The following is a 20,516-nucleotide window of genomic DNA, read 5'->3' as shown; positions in this document are numbered from 1 at the left end:
GGGAATCGGCCAGGGGCCGAGTGTGGGGCAGCTGAGCGTCATGGTTCAGATCGCTGAGAGCCAGGACCTGACAGAATCCGTGATTACGTCAAGTTAATTTCCAATGACCAGTGTCCATTCATTCTAAGCTTCATGATGTTTTATATTTTAGCACTTCTGAGTATAAGTGACAATCACTTTTTTCTTCCTTAACAGTCCACAGCAGAATGGTGCATCTCAGAACGGCTGGCACCTTAGATTTAATCAAGTGACAGCAGCAATCCTGAGGCTCAGTGATGTCACTGTAGAACTGCCTTGTGCAGACAAGGGACCTCCCTCCTTCTCAGCTCATGCTCACGAGAAAACCTCCACCTGGCGAACCGCCCAGCCCAGCCCTGACTCCACCATGGACCCCAGGCTCCTCTGCTGGGTGACCCTCTGTCTCCTGGGGCAAGGTGAGTCCTCAGAACACCAAGCGGTTTCAGCGAATGCTTGTGTGTGAGTGTGAGCGATGATTACGTGCCAAGAGGACAACCCATTTCTCCTGACTGTGCCCGACTTCTGTCTCCCCAGGTCACGCAGGACCCGGAGTCTCCCAGTTCCCCAGGCACAGGGTCACAAAGAGGGGCCAAAATGTAACTCTCAAGTGTGATCCCATTTCTGGTCATATTGGCCTTTATTGGTACCGACAGACCGTGGGGAAAGGCCCGGAGTTTTTGGTTTACTTCCAAAACGCGGATGCATTGGACAAATCAGGGATGACCAATGATCAGTTCTTGGCCAAGACGTCTGAGGGGACCTACTCCACTCTGCAGATCCAGCGTGCAGAGCAGGGGGACTCGGCTGTGTACCTCTGTGCCAGCAGTCCCACCACAGTGGGGCACCGTCCCCTCCTTGCTCTTCACAAACCTCGTGGGCTCACTCCTCCTCGCTCACAGGATCTCTGAACAGAGGAGGTGCCCTGTTCTTCCTCATCAGGGGTAATAAGAGCATTTGGGACGTCAGCTGTTTTTCTGATAGGAAAATGTCAGGAAATAACCTTCAAAATACCAGAACATCTTTTGGCTTATAATAATTTTGGCTTATGTGCTTTTTGGATTCCTTTATACAGTTCAAGATTTTATAATTGGGATGGAATATCAGAATTTAGTCTCAGGTATTGTGACATAGTCTCTTGTAAAACTATGACGTTTCAGCACATTTATAATAAACTCCGGTTACTCCGTGTCCCTTATTCAGGCCATGCTATATGCCCAGGGATGGGCTCACCAATCTGGAACACTGCTAAGATCATGTGTGGCTACCAGCCATAAAGATAAGTAAATTAGAATCCTTGGCAACGATTGTCACTGAGATCAATTAATCCAGCCACAACCATGATACACATTAACCGAGGTTTATATAAAATGGAACTCCAGTTGAGAAGGGGCTAAAAGGAAGTGACTCAAAGGAGACCTGAATGATAGTTGTATCAGCCATTTGGGACTCTGACATTTTGAAAGTAGTTAGGCCAAATGACATTCATACCAGAGGTGTAGGAGGGTTCCACTTGGTGCGCGCACACACACACACACACACACACACGCACCCTTGTGCTCACACATGCACACACACATGCATACTCTGTGGGTCCCTCTTCCACTCTCTTAATGGTACCTTTCAATACACAGAAATTCTTAATCCAAAGTCATTCCATTTTTTTCCCCCTTTTTGGTTTGCATTCTGTATTCTGGTATCTAGAAAATATTTGCCTACTTCGAAATGATCGTGTTTTCTTAGATTTCCCCTCTAACTTATTTATATTTTACCCCTTTTACATACATGGGTCTGCAATCCAGGTGGAATTAATTTTTTGTATATGAAACGTGGAAGGAGTCAAGTGATGTTTTTGCAGATGGTTTTCCAACTGACCCAATACTCTTGGATGAAGAATCCTTTCCTTGCCACTGTGTAGTATCACTTGTCTGAAATCAGTCACTGTACATGTGTGGGTCTGTTTCCCTACATCTCTCATCTGATACGTTTGTGGGTCTTGTCAGTTCTCGCACGAATACCACAATGCCCTGTTTACTATAGCTTTATGATAGTTCTCGACATCTGGCAGTCTAATTCGGGCAGCTTCGTTCCTTTTTATTAGGAGTTCTTCACCACGCTGGACTCTTTGTACTTTTCATGTATGTTTAGAAACAGCTAGTCCAATTCTCCAGGAGAATATGCCTGCTAGGAATGTCTGCTTTTTGTTTCCAAGTAATGTAACCAAATCACAGAACAAAGCAAAGAATACAGTGGAAGTAACAGAAACATCGAGCACCTGAAAATGTAAAATACATAATGTTTGGCATCTAATCAAAGATTATAGGCATGCAAAGAGACAGGGAAAACGACCCATCATGGGGAGAAAAATCAGTGGACAGAAACAAATCCCAATTTGACAAATTGACAGATAAAAGTATGAAAACAGTTGCTATAACTGTATCCTACATGTTCAAAGTTAACTAGAAATCCAAATCAAACTTCTGGAGATAAAAATATATTTCTGTGATGAAAAATACAATGGGTAAAATTAATAGCAAATTAGACATTAAGGAAGGAAGATGAATGATCTCAAAGGTGTAAGAATAAATGATTTCATAATGACACAGAGGGAGAAAGGGGCAATGGTGAGCTCCGGGGGAACTTCAAGTAACCCAATGCTTAGTGACCCAAAGGCAAGTTTTTAAAAATGTAAATGTCTTTAAAGGACAGTTTGCTGTTTATGCCAAAATAATTCCACCATAGTGTGGGGTTTATAATATATGTTAAAGTAAAATGTATGACAGCAGTCACGTAAAGACAGGGAGAGGATAATGGATGAGTGTCCTATCATTGGAAGGTTTTCATAGTCTATGTAAGCTGGTGTAACATCACTTGAAGGTAGAATGCAGTAAGGCAGAGCTATATGGCACAAACCATGGAGTCACAATTAAAATAATAAAACACAGAGTTCTAGCTAATAAACCAACAAAAAGGATAAAAGGGAATTATTATTAAAATACCCAATTAATCTAAAAGAAGATGTTTAACAAGAATAAAAAGACGAAGAAGAGACAGAACTAACAAAAATCCAATAGCAGCATGGTAGACATGAACGTAACCAGATCAATAACCACATCAAAGAGAGTCTAAATGCCCTAATTAAAAAACAGAGATTATGATATTAAATAAACAAAACTATGTGCTACCTTCCAGAAATGCACTATAAAGACTCAGAATGTTAAAGGTAAAAGGGTGGAAAAGGTGTACCGTGCTAATTACTCACCCAGAGAAAGCTGGAGAGCAGTATTAATATCGGACAAAGTAAACTTCAGGGCAGAGGATATCTTCTGGGATAAAGAAAGTCATAACCAAATGACAAAGGGGCCATCTCTTAGAAGACATAATAATCATGAGTATTTATGCTTCTAAAAACAGAGCTTCAGGGCACCGGGGTGGCTCAGTTGGTTAAGCGACTGCCTTCGGCTCAGGTCATGATCCTGGAGTCCTGGAATCGAGTTCCACATGAGGCTCCCTGCTCGGCAGGGAACCTGCTTTTCCCTCTGACCTCTCTCCTCTCCTGCTCTCTCTCTCCCAAATAAATAAATAAAATCTAAAAAAAAAAAAAATAAAAGCTAAAACAGAGCTTCAAAATACTGAAGTAAAATGGGTTGTACTGCAAGGAAGACTAGACAAATCCACAATTAAAACCATTGTTTTAGTACTTCCCGGTAATGGACTGAACAAGTTAACATACACGCATAAGTCAGTAAGGCTGCAATAGGCATGAACAACACTATTGATCAACGTGACCTAATTGACGTTAATAGAGTATTTCACACAACAGCAGCGGGATATGTGTTCTTTTCAGCTGCACGTGATTGTGTACCCAGATGGACTAGAGACTCTGGGCTTGAAATTAGAATTAAGACATTTAAAAGCATCTAAGTCATACATAGTATATTCTTGACCTTGGGACAAAGAATAAATCCAAAGGAAAATTACAAGGTGGTTTTAACAGCGTAAAAATGAAAATACATCAAAATTGATAGGATGCCACTAAAGTCATAGGGGGGGAGAAAACTGAAGGCTAGGAAATCATCTCCCACTCATTCTGAGGCCAGCACAGCTACCACCAAAATCAGACAAAAGGGGGTCCCTGGGTGGCTCAGTGGGTTAAGCCTCTGCCTTCACTCGGGTCATGATCTCAGGGTCCTGGGATCAAGCCCCACGTGGGGCTCTCTGCTCAGCGGGGAGCCTGCTTCCCCCTTCTCTCTATGCCCATCTCTCTGCCTATCTATGATCTCTGTCTGTCAAATAAATAAATAAAATATTTTTTTAAAAAAATCAGACAAAAGTACTGCACGAGAACTACAGACCAGTATCTCCCGTGAACACAGATTCATAATCCTTTTAAATTTTAATATATGGAATGTAACATCTAAAAATGATAACATAGCATGACCAAGAGGAATTTATCTCAGTAATGTGCAGTCGCTTTAACATTTAAAAAACTATCCATGTAATTTACTATATCAAATACTAAAAAAAAAAAAGAGGAAAATTATACAATCATCTCTATAGATTCTCAAAAAAAAAAAAAAAAAAACAGTTGAAAAATCCAGCACACCTGTTGCCGAGAAACACTCTTAGCAAATAAGAAGTAATTGGAAGTAAATTTCTTCCCCTAATAAAGGGCATGTATTAAAAAAAAACCTATAGTTAATAGACCATTTTGCAGCTAGACTATGACAAATTAAAGATGTATGTCATAATCTCTAGATCAAACACTAAAAGGAGCACAAAGAGAGGAAAATAGTGTTTTCAACAAGTGGTGCTGGAAGAAATGTATATCCACATGGAAAAAGAATGAATTTCAATCCTTGCACCTCACTCCGTCAATCAGGAGAGGGCAAACGAAGACCCACAGCTCAAACATGACCTCTGCCTGCTTTTATATGGCTCATCATGGTCTTTACATGGTTAGTGGTTGAAATAAAAAGAATCACATTTTGTGACATATGATAATTATATGAAACTCAGATTTCCGTATCCGAATGGAAAGTTTGGTAGGCGTATTGTCAGGCTCTTTCCCGTCTGTTCTTAACTGCCTCTGGCAGCGTTTGCATTACAATGGCAGACGCAGTGGTGGACTCAGAGACTGCCTTGTGCTCAACACCTAAGCCAGGCACTATCTGGCCCCTTACAGACAAAGTTTGCAGACCCTCGTCATAAAAAAGTTATGACTTGGATCAACGTTCTCGATGATCTGTACAACTTCTGAACGATAAAGCTTCTGAAAGAAAACAGCAAATTCTCCTCCTCACCCTTGAAGTGGGCAAAGATTTCTTGGGGACAAGGAATGTTCACATCTTGAAAAAGTGTATTTTTCTTGATCAAAAAATTAAAAATTCTGTTCGTCAAAAGATATTAAGATGGATAGATGGCGATCTGAAAGAGGGCAGGTATCCATCATGTAAAGAGTTCCTACAAATCAACAATAAAATAGAAAATTCAATAAAAAAGAGCAAGAGATGTGAACAAGTTATTACTATCTATGTATTATATATACATATATATGAATAGGGTTTTAATATATATTATATATACATACACATATGGTACATGTAGTTCCCTCTTCGTGAGAGTGATGGGCTTATTTCCCTAGCCGCTTACATTTTGGGGGCGCTAAAACTCCACGGTCAGCCTCTTCCAGGAATTACCTTTGCTTACAGAGAACACTTTGCCCAGAGTCCTATCACTTCCCCAGGGCAGCTGGCATCTGATGACTGGCTGGTATCCCCTTTCCTAGAACACTAACTGTTGAGATTTAGAATATGCATTCTTTTCTTGGAAAAATGTTTGCTTCATGCTTCCTTCATGAACACGTGCAAAGGGTGAGCTAGACATAGCTGCGCATCCAATCACCCAGAGCTGGGCCCCGCAGGATCCTGGCGCCCAAACCTGTACCTGGCTTGCTTGGGCCACTTGAGGGCGCTGTGGCTCCACTGAGCGGGCCACTGACAGCAGCGTCTGGGAGAGGGAGGGTTAAGGAGAAGAGGCTTGCCTTGGTCCAGGCAGCAAGGAGATTGCTGATCAATCAGAGTCAGTGCTGACACCCGAAGGGCCGATCACAGTATTCTCACATTAACTGATGCTCAGGTGTGTTTGCCACAACAGGGAGCTACGAATTCCACCTCTCTTGGTGTGAAGGCCTCTCTTGGAGCCTACATTGGTGCAGAGTCTGATGAGGCTTCCGTGGGACAGCCTGAATAACCCAAGTCAGGTGCAGAGAAAGGAGCAGAGAGGAAAACAGAGAAGCTGTGGGGGATGGCCACCCAGCACAGCACAGCCCGCCCCAGCCGCCCGGGAGGCAGCTGGCCAGGATGGGGGGGGGACCTGCTGCAGCCGAGCCTGCGCGGAGGGTGCAGGGGTGCAGGGTGGCTGCAGGAGCCGACCAGGACAGTGACATCAGAACGGTGACGTCACAGGCAAGCCCTCCGAACAGAGCTAAGGGAAGAAGACCAGAGCCCTGAGTCAGAAGATGCACCGTCCTGTCCTGCCTGGCTCTGCCAGGGGCACCCAGCTGCTCTGCTGGGTGTCCCTCTGTCTCCTGGGGGCAGGTGAGTCCTAGCTCAGGTGGGACGTCACTTGAACTGCTGCTGGAATCTCAAATTCCTTCCTAGACCAGGTCATCAGCAGCTATCTCCTCCCTCTACAGGTCCGGCAGGTGCCGAAGTCATCCAGACGCCCAGACACCTAATCCAAGGCAGTGGGGGGAAGGCCGTGCTGACATGCCAACCTGTCTCTGGGCACAACAGTGTGCGATGGTACCAGCAGACCCTGGGGCAGGGCCCCAAGTTCCTCATTGAGTATTTTGAACATGAGCCAAGAGACAAAGGAGACATGCCGGAACGGTTCTCAGCTCAACAGTTCAGTAACTACAGCTCCCAGCTAAACCTGAGCTTGCTGGAGCCAGGAGACTCCGCCCTGTATCTCTGTGCGAGCAGCTAGACACAGCCCTGCAGCGTGACCTGCTTTCTGTACTCAAACTTTCCCGTCCCAGCTGAGGGTGTAAGAGGGAGAGGGAAGGGGACCTCAGCCAAGTTCCAGGGATGCTTCTAGGTTTTTTCCTAACATTCTGTCTTGCCGAGCTCAGTCAGAGCACTCCTGAACATTGGGGGCCCAGATTCACCGAATATTCTCGAAATTCCTGGCAAATGGCAGGAGCTCCTGCACTGTGCTAGGGTGCCGGCGTGCAGGATGTGTTTTAATGCAAGATAGATCTGAGTATGCCCATTTCACAGATGAGGAAGCTCTCAGTATGCCACATTATAGATACGAAATGGTATCTCATGGACTTTCAAAAATTTTCCTTTTTAAAGTCTCAGAGGCAGGAGTCAAATCTAGGGCGCTAGGTCTCTGAAATCAACATTTCCCTAAAATTTTACGGTGTTTCACCAATTAGATATAACAGACCACTGCGTCTTCCATCTCGGGACCGGCAGAGCTGTGGTGGGCAGGTCGCACATCATGGGGTGGGGTTACCATAGCTATTGCCTGCCCACTTCTAGAACCAGCTTCAAGCCAGAGAGTATGAGTCTGTCCCAGCAGCTTCCATTAGGGTGGGGCCAGGTATCCTCCAATACAGGAGCTAAGGGACCAGGGGCTTTCCAGTCTCTCAGAGGATTCAGCCAAGGAAACAGGAGCCCTCTGGGAATCTCAAGGAAATGGGAGTTAATACAGGAACTAGTGCTTCTAAACCATTGGACCTTCTGGAGGAGGGACGTCTGAGGAGGCTGCAGCTCTCTCTTACTTCTAGCACTTTCCATCGGAAAAGCTGAAATTGCTGGGGTGCCTAGGTGGCTCAGGGGGTTAAGCCACTGCCTTTGGCTCAGGTCATGATCCAGGGTCCCGGGATCGAACCCCGCATCGGGCTCTCTGCTCGGCAGGGAGTCTGCTTCCCCTTCTCTCTCTGCCTGCCTCTCTGCCTACTTGTGATCTCTCTCTGTGTCAAATAAATAAATAATCTTAAAAAAAAGAAAAGAAAAGCTGAAATTGCTACTTCTGGCCAGGCCAGTAACGACAGAAAACAGCAGAGAGCCCGCTGCTAGTAAATGTGTGGCATAACCATTTTCAGGTGGCAGGTATAAGCTTATTAGCGAACACACAGGGTTTTAATTCTATTCCTTTTCTGTGAACTTACAGAAAATTCCCTTATGTATTGCTCATTTTCCTGGTGCTATATACTTAAGCACACTATTTCGATTAATTTTCTCGAGCCCCAGGTGGGCTAGAACAGCTTATCCACACTGCAAGTGAGAGGGCCAGTTGTTACAATGTAAGGGAGTGGCTGGGGAGGCACAGCTCACAGATATCAGACTGGAGCTCAGACCTAGCCCACGCCAACCTAACTGCTACCCCCATAATGCATTTGGGGAGAGGGAGACATCTTCACAGTTGGAACCCTGACCAAAAGTGCCTTCCAGAAATGCTGGCCCCGACACAGTCGTTTGCACAGGGAGGTGACCCGCTGAAGGAGACTTCCGAGATTTCCATCTGTTCGTGCTCTGACCTGCCTTGGACTGGTGACCTGGAAAAATATTTGGCTGGGTTTTTCCACTTGTAAACTGAGGCCAATAATATGTGTCTTGCAGAGATTTTATGCAAGAAAAATAAAGCAAATTGCCTAACACAAGAAATCTTTAGTTCCCTTGTAACTCCAATAAATCTCTGGTCTAGCACAATTTTTTACTGGGGGCAATTCTGGGATCAAAGGCAGGCACGGATTACTTTGGCCTGACTCACCTGTGTGCCAGACGCGAAGTCATCTGAAATGTAAATACAGTCATCTGATAATGTATTATGTGAAATTAACTGCAAGCAGTTGCCTCTTATGGGAATGAGAAAATGAGGCCTGTGACAGCACTCTCTGTTTGATATGAAGTCTGATATGCAAGAAGGTGTGGTGCTTCCAGAACATTGTGGTTTTGGTGTGGTTGGTGATCACACAAAAGATCTCATAAAGGAAAAGTACAGTTTTATTCAAAAGAGTCCTTCACTGTGGAGCTCTAGGACCTTCCGTCCTGCCTCTGATTGCACCCTCCGGTGCTGTGGATGCTATGTTCCTGCAAGTCTGCCTCCAGCGTGCCCCATATGCATGCCCGGATGCCCAGGTTTTCTGCCCTAGGGCCGTCTGTGACATCACAGGGCTAGCTGCAGGCGTGCTAATGCTCCCGGCAGGACAGGAGCCAAGAGAGGAAACCTCCAGTGTCTGCATTCAGGGGGACAATTCGAGGAGACGTTTCATGGGCTTCTCAGAAGGTCCCAGTAGAGTCCGTCTCCTGATGCCTCGACATATCTTCAATATTGCTTCTTCATCCTGGTTCTCTTCTTCCCAGTTTCATCCTCCCTGCTGATAGCAATGGAAGAAGGCCATTGGAAGACCCTTCCCTTTAGAAGAGACCACCTTTTTTTTTTTCATTTATATCTCCATCCAACTTCCCAAAGTCTTATAATAACATATACGAATAAATCTTTTCCCAGTTCATTTTGGTTTATTTTGAATTCCCAGCAGGCTCACATGGGTCCCTGCTCCCTTAATGTTCCAAACCTATTTGTAACGGAACAGATTAGGGTTATGTTTACAGGAGTAGAGTCTGCCTGGGTTTTCCTCATTAATGCAATAATCACTTACTGAATACATGTGCAGAGCAGATCCAGGTTTTATGGAGCCTAAACCTTATAAATTTTACGGTGCTCTTTGAAAAAGACATAGAAAAATTTTTTCTTTAAGTCTTGGAAAGGTCCTACGTGAATGAGAAGGGCTTGAAGTTATTCTTCATTGACTTTATGGCCAACACACCCTTCATTGTTCACTATGTGTAAGAAGTGTTCCAGGTGTTTGGGAAACATCAGTGCAAAAAAAGCAAAACAAAACAAAACAAAAAATAAAGCTTCAAGATGAGGTCTATATTTCTAGCAAATTTTGTGACAAATTTGTGACTCGATAATTAATTTAAAAATAAATTTATAGAGAAATATTCCTGGTAAATGCTTATCTCTAAAAAAAAAAAAATTAAGCATCCTTGAGGATACTGGTCCTTTGGGTAGATCATACTTCATTATGAGAACAATCCTCAGACCTTTGAGATCCCATATACCCTACCCCAAAGAATATGAGTCCTTGCTGAAAAGCTCCCCCTTTTTTTGCATCAACCCAGCCATGGGAAATAGACTTCTTTGCTATGTGATTCTTAGTCTCTTGGAACTGAGTGAGTCCTGGGCATAAGGGGAGAGTCCTTCCTGGGTTTGCCTAGGCCCCTGGGTTCACACAAGCCTTTTTGTGCGGCACTCCTTGTGTCTGATTTCTGATTCCGTGTCCTTTCTCACGGTTGCGTGATTGTAGGAATTACCCATGAAGAGTATGTCAAGAATGCAGCCACCGAAATAGAGAAGCCTCACACTGAGATATGACCTATATAGGAAATAACAGTGTGTACCGATATTGATGAGCTGTAAGTTTGACACCAGAGCAAATGTATGGTTCAATCAATATTCACCCATCTGATGGGTGCAAGACCTTCCGAATGGAGACAAAACAACTCCTTGTGGCCCTGGGGTCCTCAGACATGTGAACCTGTGGATGAATTTCTCATCTATGTCGCTAATGAGCTTCCTCTTTTCTCATGGAAAGCGGAGTCATAGAACAAATGTGGCCTGGTGTCTGTAGCCTCGTCTGAAGCAAAGGGAACGATCTGACTCATGGGAGCATGAAGACCTGAGTGCAGATGGCAGGGCTCCCGTCACTCAGGGCATTGTGAGGCAACATAAAATAATTCTTCAAATTCCAATGACCTTGACCTTGAGACTTTGAAAACTTTCTGGACATGGTTATTTTAAACAAGAAAATCACTATGGGCTGAACATCCAATTATCCAGAGTTAAGGCAAAGAGAAAAACTAAAAAGTATTTGGAGGCAAATTTTGAACAGAAAAGTCACCAAAGAACCAGGACCATCATAATATTTCTTAGTCTACAGAAATACTATGAAAAAATTGTAACAGTATGCAAATAAAGAATTTTATCATAATTCATAGAGGAACAAGTTTTCTTAATACAAGGTAGAAGAGAAGTATATTTACCTATAAGTGTTCTTCAGAAAGCAAACTAACAAGTTCTCCCCCTTCTGAGACACTCAACTTTGTGTATATTAATGATTTGCTCCTGCGGGGAAGGGGTGTGGCAGGTTAGCTCTGCAGCTCAAGCATTCGTCAAGGAGAGTGATGTCACTGAGTGACTGGGTGCCCAAGTTCTATTTCCCCAAAACAAAACTAGAAGACCTAAGATTCTGCCCTTCCCCGGAAATGGTCACCAGGCTCTTCTGTGGGGTTCTTTGCCTCCTGTGGGTAGGTAAGTGCAGGTGGGCTTCCTTCCCTGGAATTCCCAAGACCACAACACAAACCTTCCTCCCAAGATGACAACATTAGTCTCTGTCACTCTCTGTTACAGGACACATGGATGCTGGGATCACCCAGAGTCCAAGAAACGAGATCGCGAGGACAGGAAAAAGGGTGACTCTGAGATGTCACCAGACAGAGAACTATGACTATATGTACTGGTATCGACAAGACCTGGGACATGGACTGAGGCTGATCCATTATTCCATAAATACTGGCAGCACTCAAAGAGGAGAAGTCTCCGATGGGTACAATATCTCCAGACCAAATACAAAGGAGTTCCACCTCATACTGCCTTCTGTTACCTCCTCCCAGACATCTGTGTACTTCTGTGCCAACAGTTACCCCACAGCGCTGCACAGCTGCCTCCTCTTTGCACACAAATGTAGTTGGACTGATCACCCTGAACTGAGCCCCAAGAAGGCCCTGACTCCAGAGGAGTCACTGCTCTTGCCAGCATGGGAGCCTTAGGACAGTTGGCAATACAACACTTGGGGTTGAAGTCCGTCTCTATGCCAGTCCCAACCCTAACTGGACATCACCCCAACATCCTTAGCCTGCCAGTTCTCTCTTCTGCTGGTCTCTCTTTCCACTCACAGAAAGGAAAATGCATCTTTAGTTGAGATACATGAAGAGTCCCTTGGTAATCTCAAAGCCCCCACATTCTTCTACTGCATCTGGGTTTCAGTGACTCCTTTAATCCTTTCCATGGCCTCTTCTACCCTTCACCTTGCAAGTCATAGACCTTCACTTGCATGGTCTCTACTCCTGGCTGCCTTTCTTCTATGGGGCAATAATACTGCAAGATCCTGTAATGTTTGCACCCGCCCACCCCCTGTCTCTCCACCATCACCCCACACAGCCTGCCCAGCTCTCCCTGTCCCAGCCACAGTCACACACATTCAGTTATTGCCTTGTATAACCCATGTTCTTTTCCTCCTTTGGAATCTTTTTTTTTTTACAGGCTATTTCTTCACTAAACATATGCCCCTCCCTCTTACTTCTGGAACTCTACTTCATCCCTCATATGAAAATCTATTTCAGGACTACTTTTAATTATGAAAAGTAAAACTTAAATTTTACTAGAAGAAATTAAGAGAACTATTCTTAGACGTTTATTTGAGGAAGGATTCTTTTTTTTTTTTTTTTTTAAGTGGAGACCCAGAAGAACACAAACCACAAAGAAAACTATAATTTCGGTTGCATGAAACTCTTCTATATCAAAACACATCATAAAAGTGAAAAGGTAAGCCACAGACTGGAAAAGACATGAGGGGTGCAAAGCCGTGATGAAGATTTGGTGTGAAACACACCATTCCTGCTCACCAAATCCCCATGGCTGCTCTGCGGTTCCCAGCCTCCCTTGCGGACCTATGACCCAAGTTCTGCACAATGGGAAGTGTGTAAAAATGATCTAAGTCAATTCCAAGCCTTGCATTTTAGAATATCCTATGGCACCATGTTGGGGGTCCCCAAGTATACACCCACATTTGGAGATTCACCGAAAGGATTCATGGGAGATGCATCTAGTTGTGGTCAGAGCCAAGAGGTGTCAGTGACCCAGTAATTCTTCAGTGGCAGATCACAAGGGGAAAAGGCACAGGTGGAGTCTGAAGGAATCCACAGGCAGATGACCTTGTGCTCTCCTTCTCCTTGGAGGGGTCACACACAGCTCACATTCCCCCAGCGACCAAATGGCAGCAACATGAGTATGGTGTTTCTGTCACAGGAGCCTCTTAGTGACTTAATGGCCAAGTTTTTATTGGGGGCTTTTCATATGGGCACCCACTGCCCACCACATACTAAAAATGTAGTCTCCCAGAAGGGAATCTGGTGTTCAGCATAAACTATGCGTTTGCACGAACAGTCTAGGCAAAGTGAACCATCCTGCTTAGTTGGGAGAAGTTGGTATCGGCACAGATAACTTTACCAGCCAAGTCCCCAGATGGTAGCCAGTGGCCCATCTTGCAAGCAGTCTTTCTGAGCACAACATTCTCAGGCTGTGTTAACTGCTTTCTGTGCATATACCTTTTAACTCTCTTTCCTGTGCTGTGATAAACCGGGCATGCACAAGCTATAAATTGCTAAATTAGAATATGGGATCAGCCTGACTCACTGGATGGTAATTTGGTGGACAACCACTGAAGAAAACAGTTCATGCCACATTATGCTCTGGGGTCCTGAGAATAGACCTCTATAGAGTTAAACTCCTGAGATTTTAGGATCTGTTTGGTATTCTGTAGCATAGCGGACATTGTCTAATGGTATCCAGAAGGAATAAAGAATTCTTATTACTTAATAAGAAAGAACACCCAATAAAAATAGCAATACTTAATCTAGATAATTCACGTGAGAGTACACACGAATTACCACTAGTTATGTGGATAGATTCTCAGCCTTACTTAGAATCGAAGTATTGTATACCGAAATAAGTTATGACTTCAAAATTACTAGGCTGAAACATTTTCACCTCTCCTATCATAAGACTTTAGTAATGTCTAATCTAGTTTTTGTCTGTACGAATTTGCCACATAGAAACACCATATTCTTCCTTTTGTGTCTGGCTCTTTTTTTTTTTTTTTTTTTTTTCACTGAACATAAGACTTTCAAAGTCCATTCATGTTGTAGCCTGGATCAGAACTTCATTCCTTGTTATGGCCAAATAATATCCCATCGTATAGGCAGATTGCATTTGTATATCCACTCGTCAGTCAAATGGACATTTGGAGTATTTCCACCTTTTGGCTCTTATGAATAATTCTGCAATGAACATTGGCCTACAAGTATCTGTTTAAGTTTCTGTTTTCTCTTCTTTGGGGCATATACCTAGAGGTGGAATTGCTGGGTCATATGGTAGTTCTATGTTTAACTTTTTGAGGAACTGTCCAGCTGTTTTTCTCAGGAGCTGCACTGTTTTACATCCTCATCTGCAATGTAGAAGGGTTCCAATTTCCCTACATCCTCACTAACACTTGCTTTTCTCCTCTTTTTCTCCCTTCCCCTCCTCCCCCCTCCTCCTCCTCCCTCTGTAGTCATCCTAGTTAACCAGGAAGTAGAACCTCACTGTCGTTTTGATTTGCATTTCCCTAATGACTAGTGGTGGTAAGTATCTTCTCAGGTGCTTATTGGCCATTTGTAAATCTTCTTTGGAAGAATATCGTCTTTTTTGTCTGGTTGTCTTTCAGAGTTTCTCTCTGTCTTTGTATTTAATCATGTTACTGTGATAAGGCTCAGTGAGATTGAGGATGAAGTTTGCTTGGGAGATTTGTGGCTGGTAATGTCTTCAGTGCATGTTGTACTTCTGAAACATTTGTAATGTACTATAGAAGACACAAATGAGTAATTCACTGATACTATGGGGTACAAGGAGTCCTACTAAGAGAAGAGAGGTATAATAATAATTTTTAAAAAGAAAAGATGAGAAAGGAATCTGTTCTGATTTGTATTGTAGGTATCAATATGATCTTATGATTTTAAAGATGATATAGTTCCTAATTCTATCCATGGAAGGGTCTAGGAAGCAATTCAAAAGCCAACTAGTTTTATTTTCCTTATAAGGTGTGCTTCCAGTACCAACGAGCAAATCCATTGCAGAGTATTTGATTTCTAAAGGTTATTTATTCCTCTATAGAAGGAACAGGGCAGAAATTGCTTCTTCCAGATCCAGGGCAGAGAAAATACTAGGAGCATCATCTACACATCCTCTATAAGATATTTAACTTATAATAATGCAAGAATTATGATTATGGGCCATTTAACCAGTCACCTGGCCTGACCGCTTCAAAAAATCAAAGTCATGAGAACCATTATAGATAAGTTGATGACAGAGATGCCTATTTTAAAAGTGACTGACAACCAAAGAGACCTGACAACCAAGTTGATCAACCACAAGCTTTGATTTTGTCCCAGAGAAAAAGTCAAAATCTATAAAGGACACTTTTAGGACAGCTGCAGGAAGCTGAATCTGAAATATATATTAGATAATAATATTGTTTTGATTGGAATGCTGACATTTGTGATTATGTAGGAGAATGTCCTCTTTTTAAGGAGAGATCAACTGAATTATCAAGGATAAAATGTTTCTGAAGTTAAAGGTAAAATGTATACAAAGAGATAAAGCAAATGTTACAAAATGTCAGCAATTGGGGGACAGATGTACAATTTGTTATTCTGTCCCGTTTACTATTCTTTCAGCTTTCCCATAAGTGAAAAGTGGAAGGAAAAAGCTTAAGATCCCATAATGTTGACATTATTTCAGTGTGATGGTGGTATTTACTGTATTCATTTTAATCTCTGAGATATTCTATAGTTACCATGAGATATATGAAGAAGAGAAGATCTCCTGCAGCCCTATAGTATATTTTCCCTACAGGACACAGGCTAAGATTGAAAAGATGTTCCAAAAGACAAGACAGTTCAGAGTTTGAAGACAAAACAGCCCTGTGTTTCTGAGATGAGCACAAAATTTAACTAGCAGTGAATGCCAAGAGACCTTTCAGCAAATGTATAGGAAAATTTTCTCTGTGTCAAGAGAGTTGGAACATCCTGAAGGTTAGTAAAAAACTCACAAAGTGGCAAATTGATTTGACTGTAAACAGAGGAAAACAAGTGTGTCCCCAAGTTTTGGTTGAGCAGCATACATCTGCCTCGTGAGGAGAAGACAAGAGCATCAGATGAAGCTGGGAAGATCTACCCTTATGAGCACTGTCCCTCACAAACTCTGTCCCTCACAAACTCTGTCCCTCACAAACTCTGTCCCTCACAAACTCTGTCCCTTACAAGCTCTGTCCTTTACAAGCTCTGTCCCTCACAAGCTCTGTCCCTTACAAGCTCTGTCCCTCATGAAAACTGTCCCTCACTAGCAGTGTCCCTCATGAACACTGTCCGTCACAAGCACTGTCCCACCCTAAACACTGTCCTTCATGAGCACTGTGCTTATGAGCTCTGTCCAATACTAGCCTGTTTTTTTTTTATCCTCAATTCACTGATGATTCTAAATTCTTTTTTTTTTTAAGATTTTATTTATTTATTTGACAGAGAGAGATCACAAGTAGGCAGAGAGACGGGCAGAGAGAGAAAGAAGAGGAAGCAGGCTTCCTGTGGAGCAGACAGCCTGATGTGGGGCTCGATCCCAGGACTCTGGGATCATGACCTGAGCCGAAGGCAGAGGCTTTAACCCACTGAGCCACCCAGGTGCCCCTCAATTCACTGATGATTCTAATGAGGTGGTGTAGAAGTTACATGAGGCTCCCCGAGCCATGGATGAAGGGCCTCAGCCCAGTGACGCTGAACATTGGCCATCAGAATGCACATCAAGTGTTGAGGGGGAGAAGCAGATGCTTTTGAAGTGGGGCTTAGTGCTGCCTGAGAAATTAAGGAAAGAAAAATATAGCTTCATCCAAAAGCAAGCTGGTTTGCAGATGGGAGTAGCCAGTGGCGTATGAGGTGTTTCAATAGACACCTTACTTCCTTCATCGGTACAGGTGTCTTCTGCTCAGCAATGAAGCCTGAACAGTAATAAATCACTGAGTAATAAATCACTCCCAGGGTCAGGAGCCAGCCAGAATACTCAGAAACCCATGCAAATGGAGAACAGCTGCCTTGGGAGAACATCAGAGAAGCTTTAGATATGCTCCTACACCCCAAAACCAACCCAATCTAGTTGTGTGTCTCAGACACTGTATAGGTTGATATAAGGGGAATGTAGGACAAGAGAGTAGATAATTCCAGACCTTGTCTAGGCTTGTCTTAAGTTGCTGGCAGTTACACCGCAAGTATCTTTGACAAAGGTCAGATTTTCCAGAGCTCCAGCCTCCCCTCTTTGAGCAGCAAAATGCCTCACTTGGACCCTGATGTGGCTTTTGTCATGGTCATAGGTTTCATCAGCTGGGCTGCCCAGGAGGCAGGTGAGGTCTTTCCTGGAACTGGCAAGCCTCCATTTCAGGCACACTGTTTATATCCTGATAGGCCCTTCAGCACCTCCCCAGTCTCCAACCACATGAATGCTCTTGTCACTCAGCAGCTTTAACCCCTGGTCACGGGTCAGAATAAGTAGTGACATCTTGGTATGAAGAAACTTTCCATGTTGGAGTTATTAACTGGTGCCAACATAAGTTGGGCTCAGACCAACTGCTTTTTTACTCAATGAGAGAAAAATTTATGAGGGAAACAGGTGCTTCTGGTAATTCTCCATCTCTGGGTCTTCACTTGATAACCCTGACAAGTAAGCCCTAAGTTTTTGAGACTCAGCCCGAATATCTGAGCACGTGGGTATACTGTTCCCACCTCTCTGGTCACAAGTTTTCTCATTTTGCTCCTTCATGCCAAGTAGCAGGACATCCTGCAATCCTCAAGCCCTTCCTAGCTCACCACTCAGAGCAGGGAAGGAAGTGTATTTGTAACGAATGTGGCTCCATTTAAAAGAAGAAGAAAGAAGAGAGGGAGAGGGAGAAGGAGAAGGAAGAAGAAGAAAAGAAGAAGGAGGAGGAGAACAATGAGGAGGAGGAGGAGGAGGAGGAGGAGGAGGAGAGGAAAGGAAGATACAAACCACTGAATTCAGTTGTAAGTTAAGCTGGAAGGCTGGTTTTTTTTTTTTAAGATTCCAGAAGTTCTGTTCTATTTTGAATTTATTGTTATTGTAAGGACTCTGGTATTTTCAGGAATTAGAGAGTTTTCCAGCTTCCCCGGATAAAATTCAAGATACTGCGTTGATGAAAGAGATGTACGGGGAGTCCCATGAGGAAGACCTTGGTACAGAAAGCACTGTGGAGATTGGGGCAAGCAAGGAGGACACTAGGCTTTGACCTTTAGATGGGATACAAGCTTCCACCTTCATCTGCACTCAGGGTACCTTTATCCCTTTACCTTTGAGTGAGTCACTTGGTTCCATGTGCTTCCAGGATAACGCTGTAGCAATTTCCCTAGCCTTTGTCCTGTCTAAGCTCATGGGACAGAAAGGATGAAGAGCCTGGTGAAAGAAAACTATCCAGAGAGAAGAATGATTCCAGAAAATACAAAGAGGTTATGATGTTATAGTTCACATGCGAGTTGTGTTTGATACATCCCAGTGGAAACATCCGGCAGAATGGGAAGGTGGTGGGAAATGTAGAGATTGGCCAATCCCGTTGCTCGCCCCCCGGAACAGAGTGTGAAGACACTCGGACGGACGTGCACACAGTCTACAGATATGACAAACAACCTTCTAGATAGGGTATAGTTTAGAACACTTGGTTTCTAAGTCTGTGGCCATTTGTGGAAACAGTCTTGTCACAACAGGAGCTGCTTCCTGGGGACAAAGGGACGCCATCCTCCTCTGCTCATGTTCACAAGGACCCTGACCTGGTAAACCTCCCATTCCTGTCCTGACCCTTCCCGGGGCACAGGCCTCCTGCACTGAGTTGCTCTCTGTCTTCTGAGAGGATGGTTGAGTCCTTAGAACACTAAGATCTCTCTGCATTTTATCTTTCCAGTGATTATTCCATTCTTCAACTTTTTTTTTTTTTTCCATTTTCAAATTCTGACTCCTCACAGACCTCGTAGAAGGTGGAGTCACTCAGTTTCCTGCACATAAGATCACAGAAAAAAACAGGCCGTGGCTTTGTGGTGTGATCCTATTTCTGTCCACAGAATCCTTCACTAGTACGGACAGATCTCGGACAGGGCCTGGAGCTTCTGATTCCGTTTGAGAACGAGGCCACATTAGATATTCAGAGCTGGCTCAGAACCGATCTTCTGCAGAGAAGCCCAAAGGAGCAGACTCTACTCTCAAGGTCTAGCCTGCTGAGTTGGGGATTCGGTTTTGTATTTCTGTGCCAGCAAGTAGCCTAGCCACAATATCACAGAGGCACCTCCTTTCTGCACACAAAACATTATGATTCTCCTTTCTATTCAGCTCACAGAACCTCTAAATGGAGGCCTTACCTTGTCCCTCATTATGCGAAGGCTAGAAGTGGGTTTGCAGAGATAAGCTATGATTCATATAAAGGGGAGCCAGGGGTTATATCTGGAAACTTGAGGACCAAAAATGTTATTTGAAAATAATTATGACTCAGGGTTTAGAAGCACTTTGTGATGATAATTTAAGGATCCCACACTGGCAGTGACTAGTCACACACTCAGGTCCCAGGGGCCAGCGGTGGCTGTTCCCCTATAAAATATGCAATCACAAAACATGTACAAAAAACTTTAATAATACAGACAGTGGTTCTTCAAGAGTAGCTAACAGCAGGCTCTCTCTCTGTGGTTCTTAACTCCGTCTAAATGATTCAACTGCTCTCCAGCTTCTCCTCTGCTTGTAGGAAGTTTTCTGCGTCAAAGTCTCAACACCATATGTGCTTGGGGAACATTTTTTCTGTTCTCCTGATGTTGTTAATGATGATGGTGATGATAATTTCAGCTGTTTTATTCAGCCCTTTTCCAACTTCAAAAGAATACACACCATGATATCCTGGCATCCTGTCCCAAATCTTAGCTCAAAATGAATTCTTTCTCCAGAGCGATCTAACTCTTCAGAGTAAGGCACACAGTTCAGCCCTTCACCCCAGGCTTAAGCCCGAGTTCAGAGTCTTTGAGGGCATCTCCAGCAGGCTGCCTTAGCACATCAAAATAGCTCCCCTGGGCATTAAATATTCCTCAGTAAGTACTTCCAGAACAACCAGTTGCCCCCGATCCACTTATGACCTCCGATTAACTCTTCAATTAACACCCTTTGTGTTGAGATCTGTATCTTTCACTATACATTCTATCAGATTCTCTAAGATAATACTGGCCACTATTCTGAACCATTGGTTAGAACCGTTTAGAAAGCAGCCTACCAAGATTTTCCAGAAAACACTGTCACTGCCCCTCAGCCTCTGCGGCTTTACTTCTTTCTTTATCCAACCAAGAGGCAAGTCGTAATTTATGTCCATGTCTATTTATCTGGTGCATAGCTTCTCAACCGCTCTGCCCGTATCTTCATCCAGTTTGTCTGACAACCTTAGTCATTGATGAATGCAACTACCCACCATCTTTTTTTTTTACTTGGTTCTTTTTTCAATCTGCTGATATATATATCTCCAGTAAACG

General features: G+C 43.6%; 2 long non-coding RNA genes and 2 gene segments (V, D, J or C); 3 read left to right on the top strand and 1 right to left on the bottom strand.

Annotated features, from left to right (window-relative positions):
- Nucleotides 1–288: 288 nt before the first annotated feature.
- On the top strand, nt 289–926 carry LOC116569534. The segment is given in 2 exon segments: nt 289–434; nt 553–926. Coding segments are annotated over 2 exon segments (423 nt in total).
- Nucleotides 927–6,101: 5,175 nt separating this feature from the next.
- Nucleotides 6,102–7,131, top strand: LOC116569692. The segment is given in 3 exon segments: nt 6,102–6,614; nt 6,713–7,000; nt 7,058–7,131. Coding segments are annotated over 3 exon segments (426 nt in total).
- A 1,912-nt stretch (nt 7,132–9,043) lies between these two features.
- LOC116569694 lies at nt 9,044–12,213 on the bottom strand. Its single transcript, XR_004277141.1, has 3 exons — nt 12,048–12,213; nt 11,136–11,217; nt 9,044–9,406 (listed from the first exon to the last, which is right to left on the bottom strand). It is a non-coding gene; the product is annotated as an uncharacterized LOC116569694 (long non-coding RNA).
- LOC116569695 lies at nt 11,942–19,748 on the top strand. The gene is made up of 3 exons (XR_004277142.1): nt 11,942–12,696; nt 18,110–18,791; nt 19,077–19,748. It is a non-coding gene; the product is annotated as an uncharacterized LOC116569695 (long non-coding RNA).
- The last annotated feature ends 768 nt before the right edge of the window (nt 19,749–20,516 follow it).

The sequence above is a fragment of the Mustela erminea genome, chromosome 11 (assembly GCF_009829155.1).
Source record: "Mustela erminea isolate mMusErm1 chromosome 11, mMusErm1.Pri, whole genome shotgun sequence".
In the NCBI taxonomy this organism is placed as follows: Eukaryota; Metazoa; Chordata; class Mammalia; order Carnivora; family Mustelidae; genus Mustela; species Mustela erminea.
Note: the sequence above shows the minus strand (reverse complement) of the source record. Positions and strands in the feature narration are given on the sequence as shown.